At 43.2% G+C, this 23,378-nt stretch overlaps 2 protein-coding genes across 2 annotated transcripts in view; both read right to left on the reverse strand.

The window, feature by feature from the left end:
• Positions 1 to 343: 343 nt before the first annotated feature.
• On the reverse strand, positions 344 to 3,031 carry gdf6b (growth differentiation factor 6b). Its single transcript, XM_080484202.1, has 2 exons — positions 2,580 to 3,031; positions 344 to 2,336 (listed from the first exon to the last, which is right to left on the reverse strand). The coding sequence occupies exons 1-2, from the start codon at positions 2,923 to 2,925 to the stop codon at positions 1,456 to 1,458; spliced, it is 1,227 nt and encodes a 408-aa protein (XP_080340328.1). The 5' UTR covers positions 2,926 to 3,031; the 3' UTR covers positions 344 to 1,455.
• Positions 3,032 to 4,426: 1,395 nt separating this feature from the next.
• pkhd1l1.1 (PKHD1 like 1, tandem duplicate 1) overlaps positions 4,427 to 23,378 on the reverse strand; it is a gene marked incomplete at its 5' end in the record, with an annotated part of 38,172 nt that continues 19,220 nt past the window's right edge. Inside the window, 38 exons of the mRNA XM_080485122.1 lie at positions 4,427 to 4,777; positions 5,099 to 5,252; positions 5,501 to 5,647; positions 5,738 to 5,889; positions 6,068 to 6,412; positions 6,888 to 7,023; positions 7,179 to 7,336; positions 7,414 to 7,578; positions 7,747 to 7,979; positions 8,194 to 8,359; positions 8,445 to 8,561; positions 9,040 to 9,151; positions 9,246 to 9,368; positions 9,635 to 9,783; positions 9,931 to 10,021; positions 10,119 to 10,240; positions 10,330 to 10,453; positions 10,542 to 10,645; positions 10,982 to 11,155; positions 11,230 to 11,359; positions 11,580 to 11,698; positions 12,189 to 12,318; positions 12,570 to 12,733; positions 13,195 to 13,283; positions 13,414 to 13,585; positions 13,694 to 13,853; positions 13,962 to 14,113; positions 14,651 to 14,842; positions 15,771 to 16,800; positions 17,181 to 17,317; positions 17,628 to 17,869; positions 18,278 to 18,407; positions 19,225 to 19,434; positions 19,934 to 20,090; positions 20,237 to 20,393; positions 21,464 to 21,638; positions 22,674 to 22,819; positions 23,020 to 23,272. Of these exons, the coding sequence (XP_080341248.1) occupies positions 4,548 to 4,777; positions 5,099 to 5,252; positions 5,501 to 5,647; positions 5,738 to 5,889; positions 6,068 to 6,412; positions 6,888 to 7,023; positions 7,179 to 7,336; positions 7,414 to 7,578; positions 7,747 to 7,979; positions 8,194 to 8,359; positions 8,445 to 8,561; positions 9,040 to 9,151; positions 9,246 to 9,368; positions 9,635 to 9,783; positions 9,931 to 10,021; positions 10,119 to 10,240; positions 10,330 to 10,453; positions 10,542 to 10,645; positions 10,982 to 11,155; positions 11,230 to 11,359; positions 11,580 to 11,698; positions 12,189 to 12,318; positions 12,570 to 12,733; positions 13,195 to 13,283; positions 13,414 to 13,585; positions 13,694 to 13,853; positions 13,962 to 14,113; positions 14,651 to 14,842; positions 15,771 to 16,800; positions 17,181 to 17,317; positions 17,628 to 17,869; positions 18,278 to 18,407; positions 19,225 to 19,434; positions 19,934 to 20,090; positions 20,237 to 20,393; positions 21,464 to 21,638; positions 22,674 to 22,819; positions 23,020 to 23,272 (6,947 nt within the window). The 3' untranslated portion in view covers positions 4,427 to 4,547. The remainder of the gene's footprint in view (positions 4,778 to 5,098; positions 5,253 to 5,500; positions 5,648 to 5,737; positions 5,890 to 6,067; positions 6,413 to 6,887; positions 7,024 to 7,178; positions 7,337 to 7,413; positions 7,579 to 7,746; positions 7,980 to 8,193; positions 8,360 to 8,444; positions 8,562 to 9,039; positions 9,152 to 9,245; positions 9,369 to 9,634; positions 9,784 to 9,930; positions 10,022 to 10,118; positions 10,241 to 10,329; positions 10,454 to 10,541; positions 10,646 to 10,981; positions 11,156 to 11,229; positions 11,360 to 11,579; positions 11,699 to 12,188; positions 12,319 to 12,569; positions 12,734 to 13,194; positions 13,284 to 13,413; positions 13,586 to 13,693; positions 13,854 to 13,961; positions 14,114 to 14,650; positions 14,843 to 15,770; positions 16,801 to 17,180; positions 17,318 to 17,627; positions 17,870 to 18,277; positions 18,408 to 19,224; positions 19,435 to 19,933; positions 20,091 to 20,236; positions 20,394 to 21,463; positions 21,639 to 22,673; positions 22,820 to 23,019; positions 23,273 to 23,378) is intronic.

Genomic DNA, 23,378 nt, shown 5'->3' on the forward strand with positions numbered 1-23,378 from the left:
CAGCAGAAGAAATTTCAGACTGATTAAGTTGCATCACGATGGCTGAACGGCAAAACTCCCGCCTGTTTAAAGATTTAGGGTATTTTGAATGGAATTTTAGTTTTGCTTTATGAAGTCCAGCCAGGTTATCGTCTGTTTTTTCTTCAACAAATTTGAGCTGTGTCATTGCTAATGGTTAAGCTGGTGAATCCACACTGACAAAACATAGAATTATATGTTGCATAATTTATGTCTGCATACAGGTATGTGCATATGACCCCAATGGAAGATACTTTAACAAAGTCATTGTGTGTCTATAAAGCTAAAGGTTCATTTTTACTGTTTTTTATTTTTTATTTTTTTTACTGTTGCTTCAGTTGACATTTGAACGGGTACTTCTTTTTACCATTTTTTTTTCTTCTTTGAACACAAGTAGCAGGGCTTCTGGTTAAATAATGAGTACTTTTACCACCTGTGATTATAAGATAAAGAAAACATTGGAAACACTGGGGAAGAGGTAGCATTACTTGGATAAATCATTTGCACTCTTAAAGCTCTTTAAAGGCACGTTTGTTTGCACTGCTTTATTAATTTAGGTAAAGAAATAAAATAAAATCTTTAAGGGTAGCTGTGTCCACCTGTTTCCATTCCTAATGCTGAATTTAGATTGAGGCATATCTCAAAAATGTCCTTGTCAATAGGTTTTCTCTTCACTCTGAAAATTGTGGTTTGTGGTTGAAAACAAACGAAAGAATCTTACGGTTTTATGAAAAACGGTCATAATTTGATTCACGTGATTATATGACCAGGAATTAATAAGAGTAGGACTTTTCAAACATGGTAACATTTTTGGCGGAAACACCTGCACATGCATTAAAGTGCTACAGGGTCCCTGCAGATTTACAGCAGCACTTTGCATAGTAAACTTCCACTGCTGAGGTCGAGGAGCTTTAGAACTGTTTGTGCAGCACACCACTGGATTAAGAACAAAACCGAAGAGAAAGCATGTTCGGAGATTTCGGAGAGCATGTTTCAGACATCAGACCTGTTCAGGGTGTTTACAGCCTCAACAAATATCCAGTGGAAGAGGCTCCATCGCCTGTGATCCCGTCCTGGATAGATAGCTCGTGTGGGTGGGATGGATCCTGACAGGAGACAATGTGCCTTCAAAACCTTCACAGAAATATCATCAACCTCTTCCTATGGCTGGAGGACACCTTCTTTTTCATACCTTCTTCAAGAGTTTCAGACCTTGATGGTGAAAAGTTCGTAACAAAAGGCTCAACTCTTCTTTTGAGCAGTTTGTTGTTCATGATCTCTAAATGTGTAGAGTTTAAGGCCACCAGAGTTCCTCACTCGGGAAAGATGCGGGAGAAACAAGGTTTGAGGTATTGATGGTGGCTGTGTTGGGTCCAAGGTTTCACAGAGTTCTCAGACGTCCGGGGGTCATATGCAGATGTTGAGATGCACCCGCCACTACCTGCAGCCGCATGACTCCACCACCATGTCCTCGTACTGCTTGTAGACCACATTGTTCCCTGAGTCGATGTAGAGGATGCTGATGGGGCTGAGTTTGGACGGGGCGCAGCAGCTGGGCGGCATGTTGCTGGGGTTCATGGAATTCATCAGCGTCTGGATGATGGCGTGGTTGGTGGGCTCCAGGTGGGAGCGCAGTGGAAAGTCGCACACCCCCTCACAGTGGTACGCCTCGTAATCGAGCGGGGCGATGATCCAGTCGTCCCAGCCCAGGTCTCTGAAGTTCACGTGCAGCGGCTTCTTGCTGCACCTGGACTTGGACTTCTTGCCATGTCTCTTCCCGTGGCGGGTTTTGGCGGCGGCCGTCCTGCGTCTCCTCCCGGGGCTCCTCTCTTTGGTTCTCCTCTCCAGCCCCAGCAGTGCTCTGCCCTCCCTCCTCTCACTGAAGAGGGTTTGCCTCTTTCTGGACCTGGTGAAGACCACTAAGATGGCCTTCTTCTGCTGAGGCCTGCCGTGCCGGTGCAGCCCCAGCAGGTGCATGTCCACCTCCCTCTCGGGGTTGTCCAGCGTGGCCCTGAGCTCCAGGCAGAAGAGCGTCCCCCTGCTCAGGTGCTGCCGCTCCCGGAATATTTCCCACACGTCCAACACCTCCCACTTCGGCCTGTGGGAATCCTGCAGGTCCAAAGTTTTGGAGTCCAGCAGCTGCTGGTCGTGGCAGGAGAGGAGCTGGATGTCGACCGGCTCTGTTTCCGATATCCTGAAATTCCCAGACACTTTGGTGTATATCCTGAGCTCGGCTCCCAGCACCTCCGCTTTCTCAGAGAGGGTTGAGACGTCGAACAGATACTGCTGTCTCCTCAGAGGGGAGAGTGGGAGGTCATCTGTGGAAAGCATTAAAAAACAGCAAGGGTCAGATGCATTCTCACGGAGATGATGTACACACCGCAGAGATGTGTGGAATCTGACAGTAATTTTTCTTTTTTAAAAGAAAGAAAAATTCTTCGACCATGAATGAATGTGGGAATATGAGTCACGGGTGTTCAGAGATCTACACACACACACACACACACACACACACAGACAAACACACACACACACACACACACACACACAGCAACACATACCTTGCCCATTGTCCACAAAACTTGCAATAGTATTTGCAGCTTTCGAAGAGCGAAAAAAGCTGGCGTTTAATCCCAGTTTCTCTGCAGTGGAGAAAGTTTTGTAAATGGACAACATGTAATCATGAGGCTCTATCTGCTCTTTCGTCATTGCTTTATTGCTCCTGTCCAGAGATGCAGGCGCTCGAAACTCCTTGAAGTATTTAGACGCTGCTTGTCCATCAAATATTTTTGCCACCGAGCTGCTCTTGGGAGCAGATCTGGGGGAAATAGCGTAAGTTTGGGAACAGGGGACTTCCCAAACAAACACAAGAGCCCCGCAGAGAAAGGTGAAGTGGTAGACCTCCATCCTCCGGACTCGTCGTGGGTCTGCGGCCGGAGCCTGACGCTGTGGCTGCGGCTGCGGCTGAACTCTGCATCCACTCCGCAGCAAGTGGCCGCTCCGCAAAGTGCGCACAGCTGAGGAGGGCAGGCGGCGCGCAGTCTAAAAGAGGAGGCGAGAACACGCCCACATTGCACTGTTATCGTCGCGGCTAAATGGAGGGCACAAATTAAGGTTGTAAAACTAATTGTTTCTCTGTTCGGTCCGTCGCCTCCCTCCGCAGGGAGCTGGGCAGATGTGCGCTCAAAGGATGCGCCACAGCTGCTGGTGCGTCTAATCTCTCTCTGTTTGCGGTTACTAAACCTGCTTGTACAACATAAACATAGAAGAACATTCCTTTAAAAACCAGCATGGTATGTTTTGTGACTTTCTCTTTTCAGGCATGCGTTTAAATGTCGAAGTTTACTGCGGAGTCTTGCGCCCTCTAGCGAAGCGCACCGAACACTGTCCGAAAATATGAAACGTGCAGAGACGCAGCCAAACGGCGTCATTCAGCACCATGGACAGAGTCTCCGCACAGCAATTAGACCATCCACCTGGCCACACTGTCTTCTGTCATGTTAACTCCAAATTAAAAGAGCAGTGTCACTTTCCACCTTTTTTATTATTAGAATGATTTCTTCTTGAAGTTTGAGTGTTCTCCCCAGGACTTTGTTTCCTCCCATATTCCAAAGACATGCATATTAGAGGAATCTGCGTATTTAAATTGCGATTAGATACTGATGAGAGTATGTGTGGCTGTGTCTTCACTCATTTCAAGGTGTAATCGGCTTTCGCCAAACACAACTCTTGAATAGGCCACATTATGGAATGATAGTTTTATTTTTTTTACTAAAGTTAAAAGAAAAGAAAAGTTGCTGGGAAGAGGCCTGCCCCATGTTTGTTTCCTGCTGCCAAATATTGCATCAATAAATAAACACACCTAAAGATGCATTCGTCAGAGAAAAAAATATTTTATTTAAAGAAACATATACAATAATCTCAATGTAAGTTTTTTTTTATATTACGGCTGCAAAACTTCATTTTCCCGTCAGATTCAAGTTTACAATTGCATTTGTTAAAAATACATACTATTTAAGAGGTGAGGTGTGTGAGAAAGAACACATTGAAAACATGCAGGACTGTGGACCTGCAGTACCAGTTACCTCAGGCCTAAATGATCTCCCATACATTTAGTTTTGTCACTGCAGGCAGCCATTTTTATCATGGCATTGTGAAAAGTGCATTACATGCAAAACATTACCTATTTAATGGGGTATCTTTGATTTGGAGAATTAGGCCCTGTTTAGCTGAAAGTAAACCTTTATAAAGGAGCATATTGAGAGCAGCAGCACATTCCACATCCCTGGCATCATTTCAGTTAAACATTTGAGTAAGTTGTAGTGTTTCTGATTTGAACTACTGTACTTCAAATTTGGATTAAATGTCTATCATTTCCACCTATGATAAAAAAATAAATCCCAAGAAACAGAAAAACCCCAAAACCCTCATATGCCTGAATGATTGCAGATTTGTTTAAATTATAGTAAATATAAATGAAAGCATCTTCATAAAACCCTGAGAAGTCTTCACATCATTGAGCTTGAGCTCTAATATATAGAAAAGATGTTTAAGCAGCAGGCCACAGTGTAGATGACGCTGAGCAGACACAGGCTGCCAGCAGACACGGCAGCGCTGGAGCCGAAGATGCTGTCGTCAGTGGGAATTGGTGCGTTGGTGGTGGTGGGTGACTGGGTGGTGGTGGCGGTGTTTCTGACCGAGAAGGCTCTCGACTGTGCGCTCCACTCCTTCAACGTGAAGACCATCGTCAGGTTCTCACCTGAGGAGAGAAGAGGAGGGATTAATCCTCCAGTTACAAGCCAAAAACATTTCCCTGCTTTGTCTTTCTTGATCAAATTTGAAATGATTGATAAATGTATGTGTGTGTATTTACATGTATATGTATAACTGCAAGCGTTTTTATGAATATATTTGTGTACAACAAAAATATTTATGCAGACAACGTTATTGTCTTTGAGCCTTGTTTTCTTTCTTTAGTTTCCATCACATGTCTGTTGTTCCCTCCAACACCGTTTCAGAAATACAGAGGTTCACTGACTTTGGTCTATTACACAGTATGTGTAAAGAAATGTGCTCCTACCAGTGTCGAGTACGGTCAGGTCGGTGAAGTTGGCCCAGCAGGTGCTGAACTGGATGGTGGTGTTTCCTCCGAGGCCGTTCACATCGTTACCATTGGAGTCCTTTAGACTGGCCGTCGCTGTGAGAGTCGTTACTCCCACAGAAACACAGTTACCCTGCAGACAGCGGCAACACGAGTCAGTGTTAACAGACACAAACCTCGTGTCAGGTCTTTTTATTTATAATGCCTCATTTTGTTTTAACTTTCAGGCCATAAAATTTGAAAATTTTTCATTAGAAAAGTTTAAATACATTTTGTTAGGAAATTAGTCAAAGCTATAAAAATGTAATAAGAAATTATAGAATGACTGAACAAATAGCGGGTAAAATGTAAACATTTGATGAATAACTTTAAGAATCTTACCTGCTCATCCACAGCCATCAGACTGGGCTGCTGGAATAGAGGACCCACATACTCGCCGGCGAAGGGCGGAACGATCAGCAGCAGGTCGTCCACGCTGGTGACAAAACTGACTTTAGGCTCCTCTCTCGTCGCTTCTTCTGTCGCCACCTGAAATTTAAAGCAGAAAACCTGTTGAATCCATGTACAAGTGGGAGAGAAACCAATCATTTAAAAAAAAAAAATCCTGCTCTAGTTCACCTCATTCCAGTCGGGGTCTGAGGAAGGAGGAGGAGGAGGGATCACTCCCATCGACGACACGTTGAAGCCGATAGAGCTGCTGAGGTTTCCGGAAACTGCCGCCTGTCCCAGATCATCAGCAATGTTCTTCAGCAGTGTGAAGTCTTCCTCATCTGAGAAAACACAGGAAGCACAGAGACGTAAGACGCATTTCTGCAACTGTTCATTTTCAGACACGTCTGGGGTTTTTATAGTTGTTTAATTTTTTTGAAGCTCAGAGAGCTATAACATGCTGGACAGAGGATCTCCAGGACCCCTGATCCAAACTGTCTGATATTCTTCCCTCCTCACCGTTGCTGCTGTTTGTGGTTTGCTTGACTGGAGGCTTCTTAATCTCCACCTCCACCGTCAGACCCGTGGATCTCCTCCTGCGCCGCGAGCCTCCGTCCTCCCTGATGATGTTGGTGATCCTGATCATGTTGGGGGGAACTTTGAGGAAGAGGGCGAGGTTCCGAACCAGGTTATCCCCGAAGAACTCGTCCTCGGTCATTGCGGGCAGCTCGAAGGTGAGGAAGAGGACGGGGGAAGTCCGAACCTCCACCGGCGTGGAGCCTCTCACCAGGACCTTCAGCATCTTGAAGTCCTGGTCGAAGTAGTTTGTGCCCAACGTGGCGTTCAGCTGAGGAACGTACTGACCTGAAAAAAAAAAAATAATAACTCATCACCAGGTATTCATCAATTGGATCAAGTTGTTTCACATCTTGAACACTCATTGTGGCTTTGACTAGTATTTTAATTACATGATTTAATTTTTTATGGCAAAAAACATTTTCACATGTTCGCATCAAAAACATTAAATATGGTCTAAAATATCGGCCACATGGAGGAGTAGTGGTTTCTGCACTACATGTGCCTCCTCATCTGCACCGACAGGAATGAAAACACTCCTTGTTGGCAGAAATTGAATATTAGAATATAGAATGGGCCAAGACACTCTCTTGATATCCCTTAATTCTTCATCTATGTGTTTATTTTTAATAATTGGCTATTTCCTGTTGTATGTTATGTCACTTATTTTTTCACCCACCTGTCACGATGCTCCCTTTGTGTTTTGTGAATAGTTTTTTTCTTTGTGTCCTATTTGTGTGCGTGTATGTGTGTGTGTATATACCTGCATAAATGGGCTTTTTCAGGGTGTAGTCACTTTTGTCTTCGTTCCATTGAGCGTTAGTCGGTGCGATCAGCTCATTGTCGACGTACACGTCGAGCCGCTGAGGGTTTGAGTAGAAGACTGACACCACAACGCTCTGCATGAATTAAAAACAAACACACACTTTATTAGAATCATCGAAATGAGGTCCTTTTTTGTGACACTTGATCCCAGAATAATCTGACAAACTGATCACCATAAAGACATGAAAGCATTGACAGCAGAGTGACATCCTGTAAGGAGGGCACAGACCTCAGATGGATCAGCGTTCAGCATCATGAGGCGAAGTTTCTGTGGGCTGACGCTGGTGAAGAAGACGTCCGCGGAGTGACCGGTGGCCACGATGCTGTGAAAGAGGGAAACTCTCTTCTGGCAGGTGTAGCCGGAGCACCAGCCGTGATCCTGAGGGCCTGCACGCAAACACACGCAGTCAGATTAATAACTGCGGAGAGAGCGATAAAGTTTTACAGGTAGAAACCCGTCCTACCGTTGAGCAGATCCACAAAGCCGTCGCTGAGCACGGCCACGGGGGACAGACGTCTAGTCTCTGTGTCGGAGTCCAGACTCTCGATCACCAGCATCCTGTAATTCAGCCCGAAGCATTTGTAGCTCTGCCAGGAAGTCACGTAGGTGCAGTCGTTCCTGATCACACCTGAACACAACAATTTGGGAAATTACATTTTGTGTATGGCAAGAATGACCCATGTCTTTATCACAATTTAATCAACTATCGAGACAATGGATTAAATGTACAACAACAACAGTCATGTTGGAGGTTCTTCAGAATATCACAAATATGACATTTCCATTCTCTTCTCACCTTTGTTGGGAGCGACCTGCTCGACCGGGATTCGGCTGCCGTTGAGGGCAGTGAGCATGACTTTGGGGATGCGATAGTCGCCCAGCCCCCTCCTGGAGTCTCCGTCCCACTCGTATTCGGACTGAGGCACCACGGTTCCCACGGCACCCAGGAAGGAGCCATCCATGTCCTTCAGCAACGTCTTCTTCTTTGCGTCGCAATCCATGTCCACACAGTCGGCCGGGTTCACCTTACTGAGACACAGAAGGGACGAATTATCAACCCGGTTGTGACATGGACAATTTATGGCTTTAGATTTGTCAAACGTGTACAATGAGTTTTCCTTTTTATTCCAGAATATTCTGGGGAGTCATTATTTAGCCCCATAGGCATGTTTTTGGACTGCGGGTAAAAACTGAAAAAAAAAAAAAGAAGCAGCCTGTCATCTGTTAAGGTGTGATAACTCACCCTAAATCAGGCCTGTGAACGAAGACTTTGCCCTCCTCGGTGCTGTCGACCATCTTTATGCCTGAAACCTGCACGGGGTGCTGCAGGTCCTCGTTCAGCGGGTTGGTGATGAACATGAAGTTCGTCTTGCCGGAGCAAACGTCTTTGAAATTCACAAATGTCGTATCTACAGAAGAAGAACACAAAAAAATCAAGACAAAAGAAATATGTTTGTAAAGGAGTACTGAAGGACCAAAGCAGCCTGAACTCACCTGTGACTTCCATCAGGCCTTTTATGGCGTTGTAGTTCATGTTCAAGTGATGAGGCTTAAATGGAGCCGCGTTGTGTGCGGAAGCAAAGTTAGGCCAGCAAACTCCAGATCGACCTCCTGTACACAGTGGAAAGAGAAACTGTGAGGAGTTTATAATTTTAATGTTTTTTTCTCTTTAAATTGCTTTGAGTTAATTTTTTTTTATTTCATTTGAACTTATTTCTCTTTGCTTTATCTCTTGTTCATGTGAGCCACATTTCTGAATTTTATTGTTTAGCATCGTTGCTAAAATGTTTTTCACAAATGAAGCTGTTTTGCCCCGCCTACTTCTCCTAACAAAAACGACCATCATGTGGCCATTGTGGCCAGAAGATTCGCCAGCATGCCACAGATTTGTAACCCGAACGTCCGTCAAACACAGTAATACTGAAGAACAGACAGATACTGAAAAGTTATCTTAGAAAAAGAAGCACAGCGATAAAATCTAAATTAATTCAGTCAATCTAGCATTAAAATAGTTCAGCTAGTTTAACAGTATGTCTGTACTACAACATGACAAAATCTAAAATGAATGGATTATTTTGCAGTCCGTTACCGTTGGCCGGTCGGGGCGCCCGGTGGGTCATGCTGACGGCCAGGTTAAAGTCACTGCTGTTCAAAGTGTCCGAGCAGTTGAAGTTCGGGCTACTGCCAACAATCAAAGAATCCTGGGGAAAATAAATTTGACAAAGTTTTTTCTATTATCTGTTGCAAACGATGCACCTACTGAACAAATGTCAGTGAAAGAAACAAGCCTCTTACTTGAACGTGTACAGTTTTATCTGCAAACGTGTGCGTGAGGGAGGGCGGAGCGAAGACGAGAGGCATGATGCCCATCCCGTTATCCACCAGGGTCACGTTAGAAACGACGATGCTCATGATCGTCTGAGGCGGGCAGAAGAAAGATTAACTGTCAGCTGTGGTGGAACATCTTGATTTAATTATCCTTTTCAAGAAGAAGAGACACAGTGAAGAGTATTGAAGAAGTTGCTGTGTTGACCCTAACGTCCTTGATGGAGGACTGAGATGAAAACACTAAGTTAAAGCTTTGTAACGTCTCTAAAGGAGTCGGGGTCATCTTTGACATGCAGCTGTGAGCAGAACGTCACGGACATCCAGCGTCACAAACAGACGGAGTTCAGTTATTGTACCTGGAAGTAGATGCCATAGTCGAAGCTCCTCCAGACAAAGAAACCCTGGACTAAACTGCAGCCGGGCAGGCCGTCCTCGTTCAGATAGACTCCATACAAACCGCCGTGAGCTTCGTTATGAAGCCACTTCTCGTTTCTGTTCCCAACGCCTACAGGCAGAAAACAAATAGGCGGGGGTTGAAAATAACTTTTTTTTTGTTTTGTTTTGAGAAACAGCAGTTGATTTTCATGTGTAGATTTGTGAACATTAATACTAATACAATGTATGATGTTGTAGTGTTCCATGAGTTATTCACCTGGGCATGGTTCACCATTGATGCGATACGCGACTCTCTCATAACCTGCAACGATGTTATGCTGCAGCACAGTGTTTGTCCCCTCATTGACCTGATGTATTGGAGAAATAAAAAAAAAAAAAAGCGTAAATCATAAATATAATAGAAAACATTCCTAATCTTCATGTGTGTATTTTATGTTGAAGGACCTCGAATGCAGCGTTCCAGGCAAAGTTAAAGGGCTCCTCTCGGTCCTGGTACGACCCGGGCCACTGCGCCATCATCAGCAGGTTCCACCTCGCCGTTATATTATCGCCCCAAATCCTGATGCCTGACGCAAAACACACTCATTCATCCACTAACCCTGGGAAGTGCTGGGGCAGAGTCAGGAAGCGGAAGAAGGATGAGTTCAGTGTTTACCTTCGCCAACGGTGCGGTACACAACGTTTTGGTCAATGTTCAGGTTGTGCGTCCCAAAGACGCCAATGGCCGGGGAGAAGCCGTCATGGAAGGCACAGCCCTGAATGTACGAGTCTCCAGAAACCTGAAAAATATGACATCCAGCTTAATGGAATGGAATGAACTGCTACTTTCGATGGAACTGCTGTTTATAGTATAATATGAGTACGTACCGGTCCAAGGTTCAGGAAAGCCACAGAGTAACGTGGGTCAGACGGATCGGTCCAGCCCTCCTGACCAGAACGGTGAAACTCCACATTCCTAATCTGAGCTTTGCCTGGAGTAGAAAAAGTCAAACTATGATGAAGAAACAGACAAAAAAACCAACAACCCAGAAACCGTTAATCTCCTGCTTGCTTTTACTGAGAAAAGTCAGTGTCGTTAGTAGGATTGAAAGCAGCTCAGGGTCACAGTAAAGCCTTTTGATATTTTCAAACTATAAAGTCTTTGGTAGATTTGTTTTTGCTTGAAATGGTAAGAAGTGAAAATACTGTGAGTCTTTACAAGGAGACATTAACACCGTTTAGGATGGGCTTGGTTAAATATTGAAAATACAGAAAGTACTCTGTAGGAAAAGAAGTCACTACACTCCCTTTCAGTAAAAATGTCTTACCTTTGTAGTCGATTCCATTCCAGGAGTACGAGCCCACCAGCAGTCGCGCTCCGAACGACTCCGCCATCATCTCTGGATACTCCTGACCAATGATCTTGATGTTTCTGGTCACATGACCGACGTCAGCCGCCAGCGTGTAGGAGTGAGGCGTACCCGACACCGAGTGAGTCTCGCCTGGAAACGGGGAGAAAACGTTATTACTTCAGTCGCTATTTATCCAAAATTGAGTCTCGAGAAACCAAACCGACCGATGTGGGTGTAGGTCAAAGGTCGGTTCAGGGTCAGTGTTCGGCCATCTGAGGACACGGCAGCAATCGTATGTTTCTCGGTCTCCCACGGGCTGTAGCTGGTCGTGGAGATGACAACTTCATCGCCAACCTGCACAAACGCAAAACACACAGAAGCAGCAGATCAGAGCTTGGTCAATACTTTTTAATGTAAATACCATAGTGTCAAATAATTGTGCACTACAATACATATATAGAACTGCAAAGACAAAAATGTGGTAGACAAACAGATTATTTAGTGCAGAGTTGACCACTGTGCCCCGAAAAAAACAAAACTATAACAACACAGAAGTAAATAAATGGATGCAGACCTGCCAGTCCACGGACGTGGTCAGCGTCAGAGAGTTTGATCCCGCTGCAGCAGTCGCAGTCAGTTTGGTGTGATAAACAGCAGGAGGAAGACCGAAGAGCTCCAGAGTACCAAACACGCCTGCGCCAACAACAAAAAGACAGTCCGACATCTAGAAATATCTTTATACTTGTACTTATGCTTGCCACAAAATGCATGTTTCTTAAAAATGCACCACTGAGAAGGAATTGAACAGGCTTTCTGACCTTATGAGTTAATACAAGAATTTAACGCTACAACAATAGAAAATTACCAAACAGCTACTGCAATGTTTTGACTCTTTTAAGGAAGAAGTTGGATGGAGGCAAAGGTGTAAATGCATGTTTTGTAAGAAATATATCAGAAAGAAATGATTTCCTGTGCATTTATTGAAACATGATTGTTCAGTTTTAGGATTTCCATGAGATTTTATGCCATATTTCTGTTTTTTGAGATTGATCAAGTCCTTTAACATTATTGTTGATGTGTAAAATTATTTTTTTCAGTCTGTTAATAAATGCAACTGAAATGACTGTATCCAGAAGAACTACTCTTGGTTTCTTTGCTACTTCAGTGAAGTTACTGTTCTCACCCAACACTTTGGATCCCTGGTTGGGTCCGTTGGGCAGAGGCCAGTCAGGAGTTCGGTGGTTTCCTCTCAGTTCGATGAGCAGCTGGCCTCGAAACGGCTCGTCTTCCCGGCCTGCAATCATCCTGCCACCCTGTAAAGTAGACAACAAGATATAGTATGTATAATATAATAGTTATTTTGTTAAATGATTATGATACTAAAAACATTTGTCTTTATAGGTCCAGCTACAATGTGATGCATTGATGACACACAAATATCTTTTCTATACATTTAAACAAACAAATAAAAGATCAAATGCACTGAAAAGGCATAAAAGAATTGTTCATTAAAATGTCAAATATCCTTCTGGGTAATTATGAAGAAAATGGAGTTGACACAGACCTGAATGGAGATGTACACTGCATCGATCACCACTGTCCTGTACTCAGGAGCAGAGCGAGCCGGTCTGGAGGACGAGCTGTTCATGGTGTCGGGGATCTCGAGCACTCCGATGACCGTCAGCTTGTTGAGGGGAGGAGGGTTACCGTCCAAAACAACCCACTTCCCTGTGGTTGGGGCGATATAATGTATTAAATGGGGGATATAAAAGCTATGTGTACTGTTGTACATTGGGTGGCAGTGTTGAGTCACTTTACAGGTAATCTATGTCTGACTTTCACTGTTTTGGCTCTTTAGTTTGTCCAGAAGTAGTTTTTTCCCCCCATTTTTGATATTTCATGATATGATGCAGTCATCATGTTAAACATTTGTGGGTAAATATGGTATTCCTGCTCACCATGTAGACTAAATATTTGAGTTTGAGTCGTTATTTTGCACCATATTTGTCCAGCTACTTCCGTGAGTGACTCAATACACCACCTTATGGTGCAAACTGGTATAGCAAGGGTAAACAGGCAAGTATTAACAGCTGACTATGGTTGTTCAGTCAGCAGCAAATCACAACATTTTTTTTGCAATTCAATCAAATCAAACAGTTATTACGTATTGTGCCCTAAGTCAACATTACCTGATGGGATGACCACATCGGCGCCCTCTGCAGGAACCGTGAAGTTGTTTTCAGCTGAATCACTCCAGAAAGAGGCATTAGACCAAAGACTACAGAAAAAAAGGCACATTTTCACATCATGAAGAGGAAATTAGACTCAATTAATGTGGAGATATTCTTGAGAAGGTTTGAAAAAAAGATGTCAGATTATCGTGAGTGAATTTGAATCAATTAGCGTACATGAAGTCGTCCGGTCGGCCGCTGGGTAATGGGGCCAGCGTGGCGGGGGGAGGTGGAGGAGGAGGCACACAGTTCGGGAAGAAGCAGCGGTAGACTTGGAAGTTCACTTCGACGTCACTCATGGAGCGGTCGACGCTGTTACGTCTCCTGCGCGCGTTCATCTTCCCAGACACTACAGAAACAGAACAATTGCTCAGAGAATCAGACTAAATCCAAAGTGACTGCAAAGAACTAATGCGGCTCTTCTCTGTTGAAGCGAATCATCAAACTCGTCTCTAACCGTAGTAGAAGAGGTCGTTGGTGTTTTCGTCGAAGTACCAGTCGCCGTTCTCGTTGCTGCTGAAGCTCAGAGGCGACGTGGAGCCGTTTCTCTGGTCGATGATGTGGAAACTGTTTGGACTCTGGGTGAAGTTATGATTCATGATGACGTACTGATCCGACTGCATGTGGGAGAGGATAAAAAAAAGAAAAAAAAGAGGGTAAATCAGATGAAAGCTGGTCTGAGAAAACAGGATTGTTTGTTGACGTCGTGTGATCATCCTTGTTACCTTGAAGCTGTAAAACTTTGCATTGTAGCTGATGTTGGTGATCTGGTCGGCGTTGTCAAAGTACCAGTTGTACGTCTTTCCAGAGGGCAGCAGCGCCATCCAGCCGAACATGTGAGTCATTCTTTTCTTCAAATACGGGACCACACTGGTGCCTGAATGTGAAAGCAGATTATCTCATCATATTTTTCACAGTATATAGCCACTACCTAGAAACACACACATTTGTTTAGCCCTTCTTGAAACGTGTAGAAGAAAAAATGATGATAATCTGTGTTTTAGTAGCATTTCATGTATAAAATATGAATCTATGAATACCTTCTAATAAAATTATTCTTGTTCTGTGCAAGATATTGTATCCGACTGGTCATGGGGAGACTTCAGTCAACATTTATATCTGCTTACAACAACATCGTAGCCATATTTTAAATGCCTAAATGCTTCTTACTCTCTATTTTCAACAAGTTGGTGGTTTTCAGTGAACTGAAAGTAAAATAGCTCCTGATTTATCTCGAAAATTCACAATAATCAAATTCTGCCTAATCCACAACTTTTTTTTGACACTTTCCCTGTGAATGTTTAGATCGACTGTGATACATTATAATTACTTATCCACACAAATCAAATTTACATCAAAAACCAAACTAGATGACAAGTATTTAATCATGCTGTGGCTGATTGCATGTCAATACCATGCGAGTTGGTAAAGATGGCGTCCTTGGCTGCCAGAGAGTTCGGTCGCGGGTTGTTGAAGGACAAACGGTGGAAGCCGACGGTGTGGTCGCACACCGCGCCGGGGAAGCCCACACTCCACTCGGGACTCTCGGAGCAGTGGGCCGGGTCCAGCAGGTCACTCATGGGCACGACGGTGTGATCGACGTTACCTGAAGACGAGAGGAAAAACCATCACCAGATATCCCACGGTCATAAAACACACTGGAGTTTAAATAAAACTCAGTATTGCAGCATTTTTCAATAAGAGATTTTCTGTGAGATGGTAAATACCAACATTAAATGTATTTTACAATCTAAGCCAAGACTTTCCAGAATGGAATAAGACGCAACACTTCATAATATATTATATAACGGCAACGCTATATCAACATGTTTAGCGATCGTGCACCCTCCACTGTTTTTTTTTTTTTTTAAATCATGATTTCTTTTCAAAAATTGAAAGCAGAAAGCAGAAAGGTCTGCTTGAAAGGACTTTGTTTGATGACATATGTTCTAATTTCGGCTTTAATTCTAAAACTATCAATAATGCATGATTTTGAAATCATTATCCTATGACGAATTGAAATAAATATCTGAATGTATCTTTGATAAATCACATTTCAAGAATTTGATTCTGGGATTAATAAAGTATTTCTCATAATCTATTTTATGTTGACTATTTCATAATATTAATTTAAACTAAAGTGAAACCAGAAGAAAAACAATAATATAATGAAGTATGTCAGCATGAGTCACAATGAGTGTTTAGCATCAAAACAGATTTTGTGCTGGGGTAGGTGCATCGGTTATAAAGCATTTAAGGAAACTGACTTTATCTGATGTTTTAAACAGTCTGAAACAGTTGGTGTATTTCCACCTATATAAGGGAAATATTCCTAAAAACGACGGTGCTCAGATGTCTAATGTAAGCGCTTTGATGTTTCAAATTGTTATACCCTGATGACGTTTAAGAAAGTATTACTGGTTTAATAGAAATTTCATAACACCAACAACCTAAGATCCGATAACAGCAGTTTTCTTATTCATGAATACAAAAAAGTGTGAAAGGGGACAGCCCATGATAATAAACTTAAATACCTGTCAGTGAGCCGTCTGTGTCCTGCAGCTGCACTTCATGTTCCCACCTGAATCCGGCCTTGTTGGGTGATTTAAAGTACCGAATGCCACCAAACCTGGCGGTCCAGCCTCCGCACCGATCGTCGCACTTCCCGTCGATCCTGGTTACCCCGATGGCCGTGCAGGAGCCGCGGTCGAAGTTGATGAACTTTGTGTTCAGGACACTCATGCCGTCGTCGAAGGGCAGGATGACGCCTCTTTGGGTGCAGTAGTTGCTCCCCAGCTGGAGCTCGTCGACGTGGCCCACAATGGTGCTGTTGGACACCGTCGCTCCTCCTTCTTCTCCGAAGCCGCTGACATACGACTGGAAAATCCGTTTGCCTTCGATGCCGGCTTTCTCATTGTTGACCATGACGAAGCCGCTGAACTGGACGGCGCCCACGTTGACCCACTCGGCGCCCTTCTCGCAGTTCCAGGTGGTGAGGGAACGGAAGACGGCCGGTTCGGGGATCTTGGAGCGACAGCCTCCCTTCTTCATTGGGAAAAAGTCTTGGAAGATCCAAAGTCCAAACCAGCCCTGAGAGTGCACGGTGTTGTTGGAAAACTCGCCCAGAGGAACCTTCTTCTGGCAGATATTTGGGTCGTAGGACGGGCCGTCGGGGTGCTCATGCATGCGGTACCAGAAGCCGAAGTGGGTTCCCCCCGCCGCGGCATTGTGACGAATGATGTTGTTTGGATTTGTGACCCAGTAGGCGGCGGGAGTGATGTCGTCGTTCAGCAGGCTGGTGCTCTGTTTGACAAACACAGCCAGGTTGTACTGCAGGATGTTCTCCGTCTCGATGCCGTCCTCGATGAAGAAGGCCCCGCCCATGATGTTGTAGATGACGTTCCTCTCCACCAGCAGCTGGTGGGTGTTGTGGATGGTCACGGCCCTGTTGAACGTCTGATGGATGGCACAGCCCCTCACATATGACTTGTAGTCGATCTTTCCCATCAGATGCCAGTGGATGGGGTAACGTCCCAACCTGAAGGCCTGTCCAGCATGGAAGACCTGTTGCACACGTGTAGGGAAAGGATTTATTGTGCATACTCAACGAATTTATTAAAATTACTCGGCAACTCATTTTTATTTAGATGACGTCTTTTTCTAAATTTAAACAGCATTACACGATCCAACTTGATGAAATTAATTCAAACTAATTTTCACAATCCTGGATGACTATAACTCCCTTTTGTCAGAAATGAATCAGAAATCCCTCTCCTGCCTCCAACTTGTACAAACTGCAGCAGCTCGGCTTCTCATTTGTTTCAACGTCCTCAAATAACTTGCATTCCCTGTGTATTGTGGAATTGATCGCTAAATTCTACTGGCCATTCTAAAAGTCTGTCAAGCCGTGAGAGATTTTCTCAGAGTGAATTTAAACATGTTACCTCGACATATTCCAGCCTGCCGATGGCTAAATTCTCATTGGGTCGGGGTGCGTGAAACATGATGCAGCCTCCAAACTGATCGCTGCCAGCCTCCTCCCCGAAGCGCCCCTGGAAACAGGTCTGAGTGGAGAATTCACCTGCAGGACACAGAATATATATATATATTTTTTTTATTCATAATTTATGATGTATTATTGTGTGGCGAGTATGGGAGGTAATGCAGAGATGCAAACTATTCAAATTTAAAACCATATATGGCGCAATTGATTAAAAAAAAGAAAAAAATTGAGGCTTGCAACATTATCACACATTTATTGACCAACTTCTGCACCTTCCGTTGCCTTATACCCTGAGTTGATACTGTATTTTTAATGAAACTGTTGTAGAAATGAATGGATAACTGCAATGTTCAGATGTGGTGTGAGCAGCATTCACTGTTGTACAGACCTGTGTTGAATCCGGCAGGACAGGCCTTGATGGTCTCGTCCCACTCCTGGTGTTGGGAGCCTCGGACCACCACGTTCCTGGTGAGGAGACCCACCTCGCCTCTGGCTTCAAACACAGTGCCATCGGGAAGCTGCACCGACACCCCGAGGTGAGTGTAGCTCAGCGGCTCGGCCAGCGTGAGGGTCTTTCCATTGCTCGAAACGGAGGCAATCTTCCTCACCTCGTTCTCCTTCTGACTGTGTCTGGAAAAGGATTAATAGTTGTCATTTATAACTGATAGTTACTTTGAGAATCTTTTAGGGTGGATCACAAACAATGACTCATAAATGAGACGTCAGATCATTCAGCCCATCTCTCATCATACCACAGTTTTCTCTGTCTTTTGTTTCACGTGTTTAGCTGCAGTCCCGATCCACAGTCCTCTGACGTACATTCTGTCCCTGAACAAGGACGACTCACTGCTGTGGCTTTGCTAAATACGGAATGAAGACTATATTTCTGCCTTCTCAGCCAATGGTGGGTCAATTACAAATGAAGTTTCTTCGCTGAACGCGCCATCAGATGTTAGATTTTGTCTTAAGACCTTTTTATCCCAGATTCCTCTAATATACCTTTACCTTGTTAATGGATTTATGAACACTTTGTCGTACCTGTGGCCGGTGGAGGCAATGACAATTTCATCTCCCGTCTTCCAAGTCACTGCCTGCATCAAGGTCAGAGTGGCAGAGCCGCTAGTCGCTGTCTCAGCCAATCGCGTCCAAGGGACGGGGACAGGAATACCTAGAGGAACAGGTTATCAACAATGAGCTGCACCTGAGGTGTCACAGACAAGAACGACACCTCTGCAGAACAAAAGCACTCAAATTACCTGGGCAGTGTACCATTACATGACATCACAACATGTACGGACACTTTCTGAAATATTTGAGTCACAAATGCAGTATTGTATCTGTCTGATGCCTCTTGGATCTACAGAGCAGGACTGATTGCAGACTAAATGTGCAAATACAACAACATTCAAATATTTTACAAGCTTACTAAGATCTGCAAACAAAAATGTCCAGAGAAATACACTGCTATTTTATTATCAGGCTTTTCATTACACACAAAAAAATGATTGCTAAGTGATTTTGCGTAGTATTTTCTGAACGTAATATTAAAATATTAACTCGTTTATTATTTTTGATCATGTGTACCAGTCAAACTGACTGCGTAAAGGAGATATAAGAAGTTAATAAAGGTTAGTTCATAATAAAGGCTAGTTAAGAAAAGCAAGACAAGCTACATTTCTTTCCGCTATATTAATATATATATATATATATATATATATATATATATATATATATATATATATAACACACTTAATGGTGAAAAAGGAGATAATGTCACATTTCCATAAAATATCTTTGCTGTATAAAGGTCAGCTTTGTATTTACCATTCAAATAGTTTCAAACCTCTAATTCAAACTACTGAAAGAAAGTGCCAAAATGACTTTCAAATGTCACAATAAAATATAATGTATAAAAATCTAATCAAAATTAGTCTCATTCCACAAAACTTGCTCCAGTGTAGAGATTTGATTTCGTGGGTTCATACCGTGGAGGTCCAGCACGCCCTCTCTGACCGCGAGCGTCTTGGCCCCATAAACGGGCAGCTCAGGTGAGCGCAGGTTTCCGTGCAGGGTGATGATGGCTTTGTGTTGGAACGGCGCCCCCTCCTGACCGACCTGGAGCCGCCCACCGTCCGTGATCAGGATGTTTTCTGCCTGCAGCTCGATGTCCGCTTCGTCAAACACCAGCGTCCCCCCTGAGCACAAAGAACCGGCAGCTCACGACATGAAGGCAGAAACACACAGCTCCAGTTTCTCAGGAGGTTATCAAACCATCTGTTTTGTCTTAGTATGAAATGTCATTATATTGGGGAAGATTACGATGCATGACGGGGCCCACCAAACTGTGGGGTGCAGAGGTGCACTAAACATGGAGAACTTCAGCTACAAGAATATAAAAGCCGTTTCTACAGCCCCAAACAGAATGAGCACATAAGGGTGTATGATTCTTGAATAAAAGTCTGAAAAGTAGGTCCAGTTTTAAAGGATTAAATATAAAAACTATCGCCTCAAACACTGGTGATGTACACAAGCTTTAAACTTAGGAGGAAGAGCAGTTTTGTTTGGTGGTTTGCACAAATTTGGTTATTATTGGTACGATAACTTATACCTATGCTCATGTATTTTCAATGTTTCAGATTGAAGTTCTTTTTAAAATAAAATGTCTAAAAATGGATTGAAAAGTGTGTTTTCTACCTTGAATCAAGAGCATTTTGAGCACAGGGGTGCTGGTGTCCAGCAGGATTGTTTGCCCTTTAGTGATGACAGCAAATGAGCCTTTCTCGGGCGGAGAAAGACCCCCCCACGTGTACTTGGATGACCACACATCAATGTAGAAGAAATCAGCATTCTCCTGAAGAAAAACGCAAGTACTTGATGGTGAAACATGTTTTATCAATAGACAAAATCCATCTGTTACTACTGTTAAAACACAACACAGCTCTGTGGATCCTTGCACGTGTCTTTCAGATATAAAACAAGAAAACACTCTTCTCTTACCATGGTGGCGATGCCTCGGTCTCCGATCATCACTCTGACTTTGGTTTCCTGTGACTGTCTCTGGGCGTTGGTCACACAGACGATGTGTGTGCTGTTACTGGACTCGACGTCGCACACTGACCCGGCGATCGTCACGTTGACGTCATTCATATCGGTGCTGTAAATATGGAGAAAAACAATTGTACCATTAAGCATGTCTTTACAAAATGCATTTAACATTCAATAACATTGAATTATTACAGTTTACTACGTTTATCATTACATATATAATATTACATTAAGTCGCAGTCATTTAACAGACGGTAACTATGCTACTTAAAATTGTTTGAGTCTGTTTCAAAGAGCAAATATGTCGTTTTTTCAAATAATTGTTAATAGTATTCTTATTATGTAATACAACACAATTGAACGAATGTGACAATGTGGTGTACTGTGATCACAATATGATTTATATAAGCACACAAGTACAAATTAAGTAATTGCACAATTTTTCTTAATCACGATTAATCACGTTATTCTTTCATAAATTAAGTTGCAAAACATGAATGCGCCTGATTTTTCACAGTTCAGTCTTTTGCAATATTTCGATTGTGTATGTTGACATGCCACACTGTCTTCTACTTGTGTCTGTGTTTATCTGATGTAAGCTCATGTATATTCCACAAGTTAGACGAATCTTAGACACTGGTGTAACATGTGTACTATAAATTCACCATCAACTGCACCCATTAAAAAAAAACGTATTCTATATTATATAGTTTATTATGAATTTGTATTGTAGAGTGTTTTCTTATTGTAAATTTGTGCAAAGGGATATTATGTTACATTACACATTTTCAAAAATTTGTTAAGTATAATTAATATCCTAATATTGCATTTGGATATTAATAACTATAGTACCTCGAATGATAGTATGCTGTATAATGCTGTTTATATAAAAGGTCAAATGGTTTGTTATATTTTGGTGGTGAAACTTCTAAGTGTTATGTGTCAGTTATGAATATAAAAATGTAGAAATTCAACGATTGTTTATTCTGTGTAAAAAAAACGTAGTATTTGTTGATATATATTCGTCATACGCCTAAAGTGACAAGTGTTCTTGCTGTGAATAAAAGACATGTTGTGTAAGTTGAGCATTTTATTCTTGAGCAGTGGTCCATAATCAGGGAGTGTCTCCCCATTGTGTCGTCTGTTTCCTGAAGACTCTCTCCTCTGCTGCTTCCGCACCTGAAACCGGAGCCGGAGACGGTGAGCCGGGTGCCGCCGGCGGTTCCCCCCCTGCGAGGGGAGACCTCGGAGATCACCGGAGTCAGCTGAGATTTGTACGTGTAGCCGTTGGACGTGTTGACTGCGTCCACCGGGTTGATGACGGCGACGGCGCAGCTCACCTCCGACTCAGTGCCTGACGGGAGACGGGGGACATGGTCGCGTAACCACACACTGACAAACACGACACCAAAGGGATGGCAAGAATCGCCGAGTCTTGAGAGATAACAAACAGACAGATGAGTCATCATCCATCACTAGTTATTGTCTGATCTGACACGTCTGCTCAGTGCAGCACCACAGGGCCGACAGCATTCCTCTAAATCTGTGTCCGCATCGGAGTGTTTAAAGTTCAGCCAGACGGGACTGCTTTGTCACGAGAACCAAGAAGATCAAAAACCAGCAAGAGAGATTTTCACAGATTATGTATGACTGCTGCAGTGTTTGAAATCCAGTAATCCAGTAATTTGCGAAAGACAACAGATAATCATTTATGCATGTTGCAAAACAGTGAGCTCAGTTTCAGATGTGAAGGGGTAAAAACTGAGTTTTGAAATGTGATGGTAATGATCAAACTAAATATAGTAAGTATCATTCATTGATATTAATATGAATCTACCGCCACTGAGATTTCAAAACATTTTTTGATCATGAAGATGTAAAACTAATGGTAGCAGATGTGTTAGAATCTTAAACTTTATAACTGTTATTTCAGTAGTTTCTTTGCAATTTGCTTTCTTTGTCTTAGGGAAGCACTGATACCAATACTAGTATGAGGTAATGGTCTATAACTGTAATTATACTCCTGTTTGTAATGATAAAACTACTCAAACCACAGCTAATACCACTTCTTTGAAGCTTGACATCAGCTTACATTAATTCTCAACAGAAAAGCTCATTATAAAGGAGGAACAATGTCAGTCATGTGGGGATTTATTTTTTTTAAACATCAGTTGACTATAAATTAAAAACAAGTATTTGTGGCTTTTCGACGCAAACAATGACCCAATTACTATTAATGACTATCAATTACGACTTTCTTTTCACCATATTCTTTTATTGCCTGCTTGAGCAGCTAAACATGTTGCGTTTGTAATTAAGATTTTATTATGAAAGGTACATAAATAGACATTGACTGTACTGTTATGATTGTAAAATAAATCAGGCTTACTGTTGTTTGATGGCGACTGGCAGTACAGACGAGTCGATGTCGACATTTCTCTGTTGACTTCACACTCCTGCCCACAGATGTGCACGGCGGAGTGATGCGGGTCAAAGCCGGAGCCGTGGATGGACAGCAGAGCTCCGCCACCGAAACTACCTGAATCAGAGACACAGAATGTGTTCAGCATAATAATATTCAAATTTAAATCAGCAAGGAAAACCAAGACAAAAAACCCGAAGCTGCGCAGAAAACCACCAGGCAGTGTTTGATTTACCTCTAATGAATAAAAACATACCTCTGCATGCTTAAGGGCCAGCAAATTAACAAAAAGTGCAATATTATAAACTCACACTTACCCTGATTAGGCTGCACGCTGCTGAGAGTCAGTTCATACATGAACATGACGTCGGACTGAGCTTGACCTTTGACCTGGTGATGCAGCTCAACCGTATACGTTCCTCCAGCGTTGTTGCCAGCGGTGCACTGAACCTGTGTGTCGGACACAGATGAGACGTTGCAGGGGACGTGGTTGATGGTGACAGAAACGAGCTCAGAGTCGCCGCCGAATCCTGAACCCGTCAGAGTGATGGTGGACCCACTCGGCCCTGCGGGATGTGAACGGAGGAGAAAAAAAAGATGGCGACAACCGCAACTTAATAAGTTTCAACAATGTCACACGTCTTCATCCAGTCCCTGCACATATTCTCTTCT

This window comes from Lipophrys pholis, assembly GCF_963383615.2.
Source record: "Lipophrys pholis genome assembly, chromosome: 17".
Lineage (NCBI taxonomy): Eukaryota > Metazoa > Chordata > Actinopteri > Blenniiformes > Blenniidae > Lipophrys > Lipophrys pholis.

Excerpts from the sequence above, each read along its gene's own strand:
- gdf6b (XM_080484202.1), bottom strand. The coding sequence starts at position 2,925 with ATGGAGGTCTACCACTTCACCTTTCTCTGCGGGGCTCTTGTGTTTGTT. Across the intron at positions 2,337-2,579 it reads TTTTGTGGACAATGGGCAAG|ATGACCTCCCACTCTCCCCT; the intron begins GTATGTGTTGCT and ends TGCTTTCCACAG.